This window comes from Dermochelys coriacea, chromosome 13 (assembly GCF_009764565.3).
Source record: "Dermochelys coriacea isolate rDerCor1 chromosome 13, rDerCor1.pri.v4, whole genome shotgun sequence".
Taxonomy (NCBI): domain Eukaryota; kingdom Metazoa; phylum Chordata; order Testudines; family Dermochelyidae; genus Dermochelys; species Dermochelys coriacea.
The window spans coordinates 11,668,403-11,681,276 of record NC_050080.1 but is presented as its reverse complement, the minus strand read 5'-3'; the positions used below and the strand labels follow the sequence as shown (position 1 = coordinate 11,681,276).

Below are 12,874 nucleotides of genomic sequence, written 5' to 3'. Positions count from 1 at the left end.
TCCGGCCGTCCAGCTCTGAAGGCAGTGCAGAAGTAAGGGTGGCAATACCATGACCCCCCCACCCAAAATAATCTTGTGACCCACCCACTCTCCGCAACTCCCTTTTGGGTCAAGACCCACAATTTGAGAAACGCTGGTTTCTCCCATGAAATCTGCACAGTATAGGGTAAAAACACGCAAAAGGCCAGATTTCACAGGGGGAGACCAGATTTCATGGTCCGTGACGTGTTTTTCATGGCCGCAAATTTGGTAGGGCCCTAAGTATAATGGACAAGTGTGCTTGAAAGAATTTGTCCTGCTGTGGGCTGAGAACATATACACAGAGCTCCCCTTGTGGTAATGCCTGATAATTGCATGTACCTGCATAACAGTATGGAGCAAAGAGGGTTAATTAGGAGACATAAGAATAGACGAGAGAACTGTTTTGCTCCGAGTTTAGTCTCAGCAAGGTCTGAAGAAAGCCAGTGGACTGAGGCAGCAGTGCTGCTTTGTGAGCTATGTCAAACTCTGACCTACCTTGCTGTAAAAGTTTGGCATTGATAAATCTATGAGAAACGCCCAATATAAGGAAATAACTAGGAAACTCAAGGTTTTTTCCCTTAGAGTATTAGTGAGGGTGCAAGGTTTGCTTTTAGTTACATGGGTTGAGTTACTGAGACCCATCTCCACTCTCCTGCATGCCTGCTGGTGGGATTTGGGTGCCAACATTCTGGTGAATACACACATACACACACACACACAAACACACACACAATGGGACACTACTCTGTTGCTGTAATTATGACTAGATAAAAGATAAATCTTCATTGGAATCCATATTTTTTACCAAATCGCACCTATCTCCCTTCAGTTAGAAGAGATGGAAACTCAGCAGAAAACAAGACCCACCTTTTTGAAATGAATGGCACTTTGTCATTTCAAATGTATAGAATGCCTATGCATTGGCAGATCCCATGGAACCTCTCCCCAGAGACGCTTTATTAGTGGCCATCCTGGCCCTGTTTAATAGTGATTCCTAAGCATATTTTTCCCCAGAGAGCTTTGAAGAGCGGAACTGGTAATCAGATGACAGCTTGGCTATGAAATGCCAACCTCATTTCAAATGTCTAAGTCACTTATGTGGATCCTGAGCACAAGGGACCACCTACCATATAATATTAACATAAATATAGCATTTGCTCAATGCAAAGGGCATTGGTGGGAGCTGAGAGCAGAGCAACAAAAATGATTAGGGGATGGGAGGGATTGAGTTACGATGAAAGATTAAGAGAGCTCAGTACAAGTGGCTGTGGGGTATGGATATGATGAGTCTATAAATATTCAGAGGCTAAAAACACCCAGGAAGGGGAGGAATTACTTAGGGTGAATAAAGAGGTTCTGTTGGAGGGAATTAAGAAAGGAAAAATGTAGCCTGAACAGTGGGATAAACTTCTTGACATTGAAATCTATTAAGCTGTAGCAACCCATTCCCTTGGCATATTTTAGAGTAGGCTGCACAAAGCATTGGTGAGTCTACAATAGGGAATAAGCTGGGTTTGGCAGGGACAAGGCCTGGATATTCTAACAGGCCTCTGCATCTCAGACTGCAATGGGCCTTGCTCCCAGGAGTTCACAATCACCTGAGTAATCCTATTGTCTTCAACGGAACTGCCTGTGTAAGTAATGGCTCACAAGTGGGAGCAAGGGGTTCACAGTTGGGTTCTATGAAACCAGAATCATAGGAATCGGGGGATCAGATTCTGAAAGGTATTTAGGTGCCTAAAGATTCAGATTGGCACCTAATGGGGATCAGATCCCAAATCTGTTTAGGCGCTCTTGAAAATCTCATTAGGCACCTAAATGCTTTTGGAAATCAGACTATAGGAACGTAGATTGTGAGCTCTGTGGGGCATGGACCATCTTCTTGTTCTGTTTGTGTACAACGCCTAGCACAATGGGGCCCAGGTCCATGACTGAGGCTCCCAGGCATTACAATACTAGAGAGATGAATAATAGGAACAAACAGAATTCAAAAGGACACAGATCTTTCCACCTTGGCTCCATGAGTGAGGCCTGCAGGGTGGAGACCCATGAAAAGCTGGAGACTGTCCCTAAAGAAAAATGTGAGCCACCCAGTTGCGGAACTTTAGCTGGTTTGATGGTGGAAGTTGTCTCAAAGAGATTCCACAGTAAGGTATTAAACTGATACATGCCACCAGACCAGTAACACATACTGAAATAAAGACACAAGGGAACATCTTTAACTCAGTCACGAGTGACCACAGAGAATGGTTGCTCGTTCATTTAAAGCATAGAATTAGAGTTGTTTTTAACATGTGTTTTTCAGGGTCCGGGTGTGGTTTTTAGATAGTTTGAAATTTCAGTCTACTGTTTTGCCTGTCAACATTAGCCAACTTTTGATGCATTCCAGTTCACTTAAATGCTGCCGACAGATGTTGAAATTAAAGCTGATGTTCAACCTACATGCTGCATAATCTAATAAGAGGACTTGCACTACTTGAAATTAACAAAGTTTAGGACTTTCTTGACACAAGTTTCTGCTGTCATCTATATTTTCATTAGCCTTTTCCAGGTGGCCTAATTGAAAAATTCTATGAAAAACATGGAAAACAAAGTATCGTGTTTTGTTTCAAGAGGGGAAATAAAAACTCTTTAAAGCCATAACCTGCCAGTGATCTGCACCCATATCTCATGGACTTCAATGTGAGAGCTGAGGTGAATTCCACTGATGCCAGTGGGAGTTTTTGGTGTGAACTGATCCCAAGATACAGGGTGAAGTCCTGGCTCAGTGTACGTTTTGCCTTTCACTTCAGTGGGGCCAAGAGTTCAGTGCTTAAAGTTATTTCAGTGAGAGTTGTGAGTGAATCTTCAGTGGCTGTTTGGGGAATTGACTGATGACAGAATATGATGTCTATTGGCAGTGGATGTTTTGCATGTTTCAATGGCAGGACATAGCTTTATTATTAGCAGTACTCAAAGTGAGCAAAAGTACACTAGAGCTAAGTGCCTGCAAATGTTTTCTAACAGAAGCTGTATGACTTGGCATATCTGTTAGTGTAAAAAATCTTTGTGCTGATAAAATCAAAAGATTGGACGAGATTGGTTAAAAATATTTATGAAAGAAGGAGTTAAAGGGAGGAGTTAATCAAGGAACCAACTGTACCTGTTCTCCAGAACTTATTCTTCCAGAGCTCTGCAGTGTCCCTCATTTCGCTGATGTCACTAAATTTAGTCAAAAAGTTACCTACTCACTTTTACTCTTGAACATTGTTTACATCAGAAATAAAGGATCATGAAGCTGGGCCTATGAAAAAAGTTATTTACTTTAAAAGAATGAATCCAGCAGCATTTTAAGTTTCTTGCAAGAATACTTGTAGTTTCCTCATTCAGAGTCTTTGTGACATGTTGCACCCCACATTTGGGGCTTGGCAGGTTGAGATATGCATTCTTCCTTTCCCATATATTTCCTTTGTTCAGTTCCCCTGCTCAGATCCATGGTGCCCATTGCAAGAGTTCCCCCACTTCAGTCATTCTATTTTGAACACTGCTTGCTTAAATCCTTGTGCAATTTCTCATAGTTTAATCTAAATTAGGCCCCAATCTTTCTCCCACTGATATCAGTGACAAAACTTCTATTGACTTCTATAAGAGCAGAAGTGCACCCTTAAAATATATAGATAGACAACTCAGGCCAGATCCTAAACTAATTAAAGTCAATGGAAGGTCACCCATTGACTTCAATGGGGTCCAGAGCTGGGTCTCTCTTTTGTATAATGCTGAAGGTAAGGAGGGGGCCCAGGGAATAATAACTAATAATAGAAATCAATTTCCTTGCTTTGAGTTAGGTAACTGACTCTGATTTCCGATCCTCCTTCACCAAAGAACCACTCATTCTTGGAAACGTAAGAGCATAAGAGGCTTGCTCAATTTCTGTCTAAACTTTCATTAAAGTTTTTACATTCCAATACACCGCACCAATATTTTCCATGGGTAGCTTCTCTTAAATGGTTTAGAACCTAGCCAGTTTTAAAATAAAAGGACTTCTTGTCTTTCACTGTTTATTTTTATGTTTGAAAATTATGGGGTCAGGAATAAGATAAGATCAAGAGTTGAGTTCAATTATATGATTAGAAAGCAAATCCCATAAAAAGATAATACCAAGTTTATACATATTTTACTGACAAAGTAACAATACTGCCTTATGTACATGTTTAATATAGAACAAGTTTGCTTGCTAATGTATTGTCTGTTTGCTGGGTTGTTTTGTATTTTACTCTTTATTTCAAAGCTACCCAAAAAATCAACAACTAATGTGCTATGATCCTGCAATTTGACTATGTTTGCTCTTTCCATAATGATAGCTTATCCATGTTGCAAAGTATATGGATATGGATAAAGATAGGGCTGAGATGTAAAAAGAAAAAAAAGCATACGTGAAAAAATATATTGTGGTTTCTATATTTTCCCCACAAGCACAAATTGTTGAGTAAGGAAATTTTCAAAAGCCAGAAATTGCTATGGAGAAAACTTGAAAAGCTGGAATCCAGTCCTAGAAGAGGCTGCATCTGGCAGAACCAAGTTTGGAAAGAGGTTTTACTTTCAGTGGGTTCCTATATTTGCCCACAACATAGCACATGTCATTTATAAAAACAAGGTTTTCATGGATGATATACAACCTCTGTGAAAATCAACCTCGAAATTAGAAAGCACCTATGCAAGACTGTTATACAGTCCCTTTGGTTTCCTTGCCCCTTTGCTAAGGCACATCCCCAAAATATTAATAATAATTTTTAAAAATCCCTACCTTTCTAATCCTAAAATGTATTGCAAATATAACAACACTGAGAAATCAACAGCTAGAAAGGGCTAATTTATTGTATAACCCTCTTTATTCAAACAAACAGGGCTGCCAGACATCGAAAATACAGTGCATACAGCTGGTCCCTGCTTACCAGTTTATATTCTGTGAGATGTGAAGGATTAGTTATGTAATATCCATGCTTTTTGGAGCATCATCTTTTAATGATGCACTGTTAATGAATTTCAGTTCCTATGCACTAGCGGCAAAATGCTGCCATCAATTTTAAATACTGGAGCTACAGATTATAAACTGGTAAGGAGGGCGACAAAAGTCGTTTGTTTCTGGAGTTTTGGCACAGGCAAGGTGGGGTAAGAATGGTATCTTTCTATATCCACCTTTTACCATTTTCAGTTATCTTGTTAAATGTGTTTGGTTTGAATCGAAAGCTCAAATCAAAACTCGAAGGCTGTGAAGCTCAGCTGAGATGGTACAGCTGGATGGACAATTGGTCAGTCCACTGTTAGCTTGAATCTTGTTTACACATTAAGATCTAATGGTGTATTCCTTTAAACATCACCATCAGGCGTTGTGACAGATGGCACAGAAAACCAGATCGTCTCACCACTAAGTATTTTAAAAGGCTGGGTTGAGTTCTTGCTGACTGTATTTAGTGCTTTAAATGCTTTGAACTTATATATTGCCTTTCACCCATTGATCTCAAAGTACTTGACAAGCATGAACGAACTGAGCCTCCAATCGCCCTTGAGAGGCGGGTCATATTTTTCTCCCCATTTTTCAGAGGAAGAAACTTAAGAAACTTAAATCACAGAGAGGAAGTCTGTAACAGGTCCAGCCTAGCACCTTAACCTCAAGATCACCCGTTCTCCTTTCAATGCCATATTTTATTCTGCCTTTTTTCTGTTGAGGAGTTCACACAGGACATGGACAAACAGTTTCAGCTGAATGCATCCGATGAAGTGAGCTGTAGCTCACGAAAGCTTATGCTCTAATAAATTTGTTAGTCTCTAAGGTGCCACAAGTACTCCTTTTCTAGTTTCAGCTGAGTCTCCCTGGTGTTTTTCAGGGAAACATGCTGTCCAAGCAGGGGCGATAAAGAAAGTTTCCCTCCCACAGGCTCACTTCTTTTTAATGGGGAATCATGTAGCCCTGTAGTGCTGTTTTTCTTCACCAGCACGACTGTCTATGTTCTCTAACTCTGAGCATCCAAAGACATCTCTTGCTGAAGCTCTGGTGGTTGAGTTGTGAACCTTGCCAGTTCTAAAGGTGGGGCGCAAATATACCGGCAGCCAGGCTCGGAGTGTCTAGGAGCTACCCTAGAGGTCAGTGGGGAAATCGATGTGTTTCCTCTTGGAGAAGTGAGATACTTCTGATGTATTTCACCTCCAAGCCAGGTGCTTCTGAGCTTCTTCCTGGAAAATGGTCCTAGGAACTCCAGCCCTGGCAGTTGAAAATAGCATCAGAAAAAGTCTCCCAGCCCTTGTTAGAGTTACGCACTGGGGCTCAGCCTCCTATCTTGCTCCACTGTCTGGGACGGGAAAGAAAGATAATTAGAGGAACGGTTGCAAAGGCGATCTGTGGGGTAATGATCAGCAGCAGTAAGGGAGCTGTGGGTGGGAGCCAGGGGCTGCCTCTCTTCTCTGTGTTAGCCCAACATGGGGGCTTTGGTGAAAGACTCCCCTCCACGAGCTATCCCTGAGCAGATCAATACCGGATCTCGGTTCACTTAGGCATTTCCAGCCCCCACTACTTGTCTTTCATGCCGAAGAAACGCTCTAAAAAGCATCGCAAAGTCCATTCAAATCAAAGGCTAGAAACCCTCCATCCCCGGGTCATTCTTAGAGCGAGACAAGCCTGGGGAGATCGGGGGACCCCAATAAAGCCAAGAGTCCTCTCCCGCCATCACCAACCACTTCAGGGGGTTGGACGGTCCCCTGGCTCTTCCTCGTTATTAACTCGGCTCTTTTACTGAATGTCTGGCGAGCAGTTACAAGATCGGAGCATCCGACGAAGTGAGCTGTAGCTCAGGAAAGCTTATGCTCAAATAAATGTGTTAGTCTCTAAGGTGCCACAAAAGTCCTCCTTTTCTTTTTGCGGATACAGACTAACACGGCTGCTACTCTGAAAAAAGATCGGAGCTGGAAGGGGACAGGACGCCTGCCTGGGTGCACCTCCAGTCCGGTGAGCTGCGGAGCGTCGCTTTTCCTTGCGCAGCCAAGGTCCCCGCGCTCTGAGCCCTCCAGCGGATCGGACCCAGGGGAGCGCTGCCCGCTGGGGTTGCGGAAAGGAAAGGACCCCCCAGCCCCCCAGTGCCCTGAACCAAGGCAGATTCGCCGGGCCCCTGGCTGAGATGCCGGGGCTGGGGCGGGCTTGGCCGGGGGTCCGAGGTTCTGGTGCCAACCCGCAGCCGCCCTGCTCGGGCATCAAGCGGGAGGAAAGAGGAACTTGGTCGTCCCCAGAGAGAGCCAGGGAGGAAGCTGCAGGCCCAAAGGACCCAGCCTGCATGCTGGCAGACCCTTATCTATGGAGGGTGGGGGGCACATCCCTGCCGCCGCTCTCCAGAACCCGCCCGCCCGCGGGTCCCTCCAGTGCATGGCCCCGAAGTGTCACCTACCTAGGAGCAGCCCAATGAAGCACCAGGACTGGCCCATGGTGGTATCCAGCCGGCTTCCTTCCCACCTGCCCGCCGAGGAGGAACGGAGCCCGCTGGCTGGCCGGGGCAGGTCGCTGGCTCCGATGCTCAGTGGAGCGGGACCCTGCGGGAAAGCCGCGGAGCCATGTGGGGCTAGTAGGAGCCCTTAGAAGTTCATCTGCCCAGGTGGGGGGCCCAGCACAGGCTGCCCCGGAGCTCCGCGGTTATTCCGCCTCCCTGCCGCCCGCCAGGAGGGACAGCGGGGCGAGGGGGCTCATGAACCTCACCCCCACCCCCGGTGCCTCTCTCGGCAGGACTCGGATCCGGGCGGCTGCCGCTCGGCCCCCGCTTTGCAGCGCTGCTGACCGTCGGATCGGAGCTGCCCGAAGAGGTGGAGACTTCCTCGTCTCAACCCCGTCTGCCGCTGCACATTGCAACGCGCCCACCCCCAGCCAGGCCCAGAGCTCTGCCCCGGCTTGGCCCGTCCGCCCCTGGGCACCGGGCCGCGCCCCTTCCCTTTGCAGGGCTGCCTCTCCCAGCCACCCGCGAAAGGCCCCGTGGGTGACCGGGGACTCCCCCTGCCAACAGCCCGCCCCCGTTTCTGCTCCGCCACCTCCCCAGGGTCTAGCGGCTGCAAAGGGGCATTTCTGCAGCGCGCCGGGCTGGGAGGGGAGGCGCAACGCCAGACACAGTTTGTTTTTCCACCCGCCTTTTGAAAAAGGGGGGTGCGGGGCGCAGCGCGCAGCTCCCTGCACCGCTCCGCTGCCTTCGGCCCAACCCGCCTCCCGCTCCCGGCCGAGACCGCAGCTCCGGCTGCAAGGGGCCCGGGGCGTCTCTGCTGCCCGAGCGAGCGCGCCCTGGCCGGCGTGGGGCTGCGGGAGCCCCGGGCCAGAGGCGGGAGGGCTCTGGGTGGGCAGCCCGCCGGCCGGGCGCTGGCTCTGCGGGGGAGGTGGGTCCTTGTGGCCAGCAGGGAGGAGCGAGGCGCGATCCCCCCGCGCAGGGGAGACCAGGGGAGCAGCGGCCGCCCGGGGCGGGAGGGCGTCGGGCTGTCAAACCAGCCCCGGGCGCTGCCCCGGAGCCGGCGGGCTGAAATCCAGCCCCGTGCGCCGGGCCCCTCGCCCGCCGCCCTTGGTGGGATCGGGAGACCCTGAGCGGACCACGCAGAGTCCAGGCCATTTAAACAGCCCTGGCAGACCGGGCCCGGCTGCGGTCAGACTCCCACTGACTTAGGGTCAGTCGAAAAGTGCCTCAACCGGGCGCTTCCATTTGGGGAAGCGTCTGAGCCAGAGCCCCGGTCCCTCCCTTTCCTCTCCTGACCCTCCTCAGCCGCACAGCGCAGGGTGGATCGGTGGGTTGGGACCCGCTCTTGGCATGAAATAAAACACCCGTCTGGATTTCCACCCTTAATCCCTCCGTTCTCTCCGTGACACAAACGGTTGAGGAATGGGGTGTCTGGAGGCATTTTCTACCCCTTAGCTACAGTCAAACAATGGGTGGCCTATCGGGGGGTGAGGCCGAGATAGAGCGACTCTGATAGCGTAATAGTGGTTCCAGGCTCTGCACCAAAGGCTGAGGGTTAGCCGTGCGCATTTCCAGACTGAAACATAAAACAGCCTGCCATATTTGGAAATAGATACGCATGCTCATCAGGCTTAAACCAAAATATTGATCGTCCTGAGCCGATCTCCTCCCCACGGTTGGGGAAAGTTTAGGGCTAGATCCTGGATTTCCCATAGTCACAATAATAATCCCAGACAATTTGACTGAATAAGGGGAGCAAAACCTAGAGCCCAATCGTGCTCACAGGTGAGGTTTCACTGACTTCAGGCTACTGTAGTGAGCTTTCATATTACTAAAGGTGTCATTACTTTAACAAAATATCACACAGTTCCTTTACTATGAAGTCCTAATCTGAAGTACAACCAGAAATCATTAAAACTACATTACACTTGTCAAAATAAATTAACAAAGTCCATTTTGTGGCGCACGCACTTTTTGTTTGTTTTATTGTATTTGTTTCACAAAGTCACAAAATCCAATCATTCACAATGGCTCTCCCAGTCATTAGTCCAAATCACTGCACTCACAACTGTATCTTTTAGCTAACACATTAGCAGAAAAAAACAAATCCAAACCAGCTAACCATGATGTTAAGGAAAAAGGAGCAATTTTGCAAGGAGCAGCTTTGACATGCCACTGTTGGGAATCCATTCAACTAAAAACAAACACATCACTTTGGAAAAATTATGGTGCACATAACTTTATAAGAACAACCATCTCACTTTTAAGTTGTGCACTTGATCTCACATACAATGCTTTCAATGTACTCTCTAAACTGACTCTAATGTGGTCTTACTACCCTCAGAGTTCTTTTGGGATATTTTGGCGGTAATTTTTTTAAAAAAACAATTTTAAACCCGCTTCTTACACAGGTGTTTGAAAACTATCACTATCACGCATAATAGATTCCCTAAGACTTTATTATAAAACAGAGTAATAATAATAATAACAATAATGTTTCATTCATATGGCTCCTTTCATCCCCAAAGATCCTGAAGGACTTTGCAAACATAACAAAATGATATACACGTTTTATTTTAAAGGATCACTTCTGCACCATTCAAATGAAGACATGTCTGGATAGAGCATGGCAACAGTTCCACAGCACACAATAACATTAGGATGAGAAGTATACTATAACCAACTAAAACTGCAGGGAAGCTTTAGGTAGGAAGAATATAATTCTCCTAGTTGGAAGTTTGCCAGGACATCAGTCTGAATTTCCCTAAAGTTGGTGGGGAATCTTTAATTACTGCAGATGGCCAGGACTTCAGTTTAACTTCTTATCTGAATGACATAAATGTGGCTGTTTTTTGATGATCATATAAGTCTGGACATGTATGCTGTTGTCCAAGATTTATAAAGCCAGAAGAGGCCATTGTGATCATCTTGTCTGACCTGATGTATAACAGGCCATAGGACTTCCCTGAACTAATTCCTGTTTGAACTAGCAAAGCATGCCAAGGGAAGTATATTATTGCAATGACCCCAGAGTTCCAATGGGACCCTGGAACCAGATTCTCCATAGTCCCTTACTGCCTTATTCCAGGGCAAAGTGGGTTCAAACCATCACCGTTCTGATTTAGTAGCATTTTACATACTCTGTACTAGTGTCAATGCCAATATAAGGTGCAGGGCAATGGAGAATCAGGCCTTCAGTCTTAGTATGGCCTGGCCTACACTTAAAATAGCTATGTCAGTCAAGGGTGTGAACAATCCACACCCCTGAATGATATATAGATAAGCTATGCTGACCTAACCCCCAGTGTAGATGCAGCTAGGTGAATGGAAGAATGCTTCTGTTGACCTAGTGTCAGGGGTTTGGGGAGGTGGTATTCCTACACTGATAGAAAATCCACTTCCATTGGTGTAGGCTGCATCTACACCAGAGGGTTATGCTGACACCTTAGCTATGTCAGTATCATCCCTGTGGTGTAGACATTTGCATGTCCCTACTGCCTTGCACCCTGTGTCATCATTTACATCAGTGCAAAGTGGGTGCAGGACACTACCATTTTGATTTAGTAGCATTTTACACTGGTAAATGACAACCCAAGTTGCAGAGCAATAGAGAATCTGGTCTGGGAAGTCCAAGTATTCTCCCCTCTCCCTCCAGCCCGGCAAGGATGTAGAGTGGATGGGGGGAAGGGTCAACATACAAAAGAAGAGGAAAGTCAGGGATCTAGAGCTATCCAGTTCTCCAGCCTTGAAAATTCTGCTCAGATGAATGGAGGGACTCCTCCACCACATGCTTTGCATCCCCAGCCAGCCTTAGAAATGAGCAGTAGCAACTCTATCCTTGAAGTTCGGGCTCCAAAGAAATAACAGTGAATATATTTGGGCATTCACTTCAAATCATAGCAAAAAAAATTATTGAACGTGCACAATTAAAAATATCTTCCTCGCCTCTTCCTCTTCATGCCAATAATGTTGACTATTATGGATGGGTCACTTGTGAAATTTCCTCCTTGTGGCTGGACAGAGCTTAAATACAAACACAGTGATCTTTCTCAATGTCTGTAAAATGACTTTCCCCAATCTGAGACTTCCTTTGTCAAGTTTCAATCAATAATAAATGTTTATAACTGAATGATAAACTCCTTCTAGCTAGGGATCTGTAGTAAAAATATTAGAGTCCCTTATGACTGCAACTGCAGAGAATCTCATTGAGAAACTCTGGAGGGAATTGTTTACATTCAACACTCCTTGGCTTGTCATTACATTTGCCATGATGCAGGGCCTGGGGAATGGGGACCAAAAAGGGGATAAAAAACAAACAGAAACTGTGGGGAGATTCTTGGGTATCAGAGATTCCCCAGTGCAGAAAACAAACAGAAGATGCAGATTCTATTTCTTTCATTCTCTAATTAAAATGCTTAGCATGTACAGAGCCCTTTTCATCTTCAAAGCAAAGCAGCTAACATTTATTCATTAGTTCTCAGAACTCCCTTAAGGCAGCTAGTGTTGTTGTTTTCTCCATTGTGACAATGGGGTAGAGATGACTCAGGATTTCTCCCAACTGGAACACAAGGTTACAAGTGCCTTATTTGTCGTGATTCACACCACAAGAGAACACCCATTGCTCCTGCCCCTTCCCCTGTATAGTGCTGTTAAAGTAAATGACATTATCCAGCAGACTAGTGGTGACATAAGATTCCCTTTGATGGCCCCACATCCTGCAGGTGAATTTCTCATGGCTTTCTCCTGAAAGGCAGGAGAATATTTTGACCTGCAGAGTGAGAATAACTGTCTAGTCAGCTCATGGTCAACTGCAGAGCTCCCTAAAATAAGTGTCGCAATACTTCAGTCTGTTAGTTTGGTTTGAGCTTTTCAATGAGAGGTAGCTTTTAAAAAATAATACCCACTAAAGTCCCAGTGTACATACTTAATGCACTTTATAAGATAATAATAGAGAAATGTGACTAGGCCTTTTAGGGTACCTGGCTGGCTCAGTGTGTGTGTTTATATGATAAAAAGCACCAGAGTATTATTTACACACTTAGCTGGGGTTTATCCTTTTTAGACAAGTCTGGACTGCTACCTGTTATACTTGGCTCGTGATGGTTCAAATAAGAATTTATAGACCCTAAGCCATCTGCAATATGTCCCAGTTCTTCAAGGCCAATGTAAATGCAATGAGGAGGAAAAAACCACACAATGAAAAGGTTAACATGTTTTTTCCCCCCTTGGCACATTTTATAATTGACTCTCGAATGTTTGAGAGTAAAGATTTGAAGCAGATCAAGCTCATGTGCTCTCTCACCTCCTCAGAGATCATCACAGCGGTTTGCATAGCACTCACACCAGGAGTGACTTTCTTAGGTTTCATTTCATTTCAACTTGTTGAGAATACGCGCCCTCCA

The 12,874-nt window shown here is 45.7% G+C and overlaps 1 protein-coding gene across 1 annotated transcript in view; it reads right to left on the bottom strand.

The window, feature by feature from the left end:
- Window positions 1–7,910, bottom strand: part of APCDD1L (APC down-regulated 1 like) — a 29,508-nt gene extending 21,598 nt beyond the window's left edge. Inside the window, exon 1 of the mRNA XM_038370396.2 lies at window positions 7,434–7,910. Coding sequence (XP_038226324.1) covers window positions 7,434–7,470 — 37 coding nt within the window. The 5' untranslated portion in view covers window positions 7,471–7,910. The remainder of the gene's footprint in view (window positions 1–7,433) is intronic.
- Between the last annotated feature and the right edge of the window lie 4,964 nt (window positions 7,911–12,874).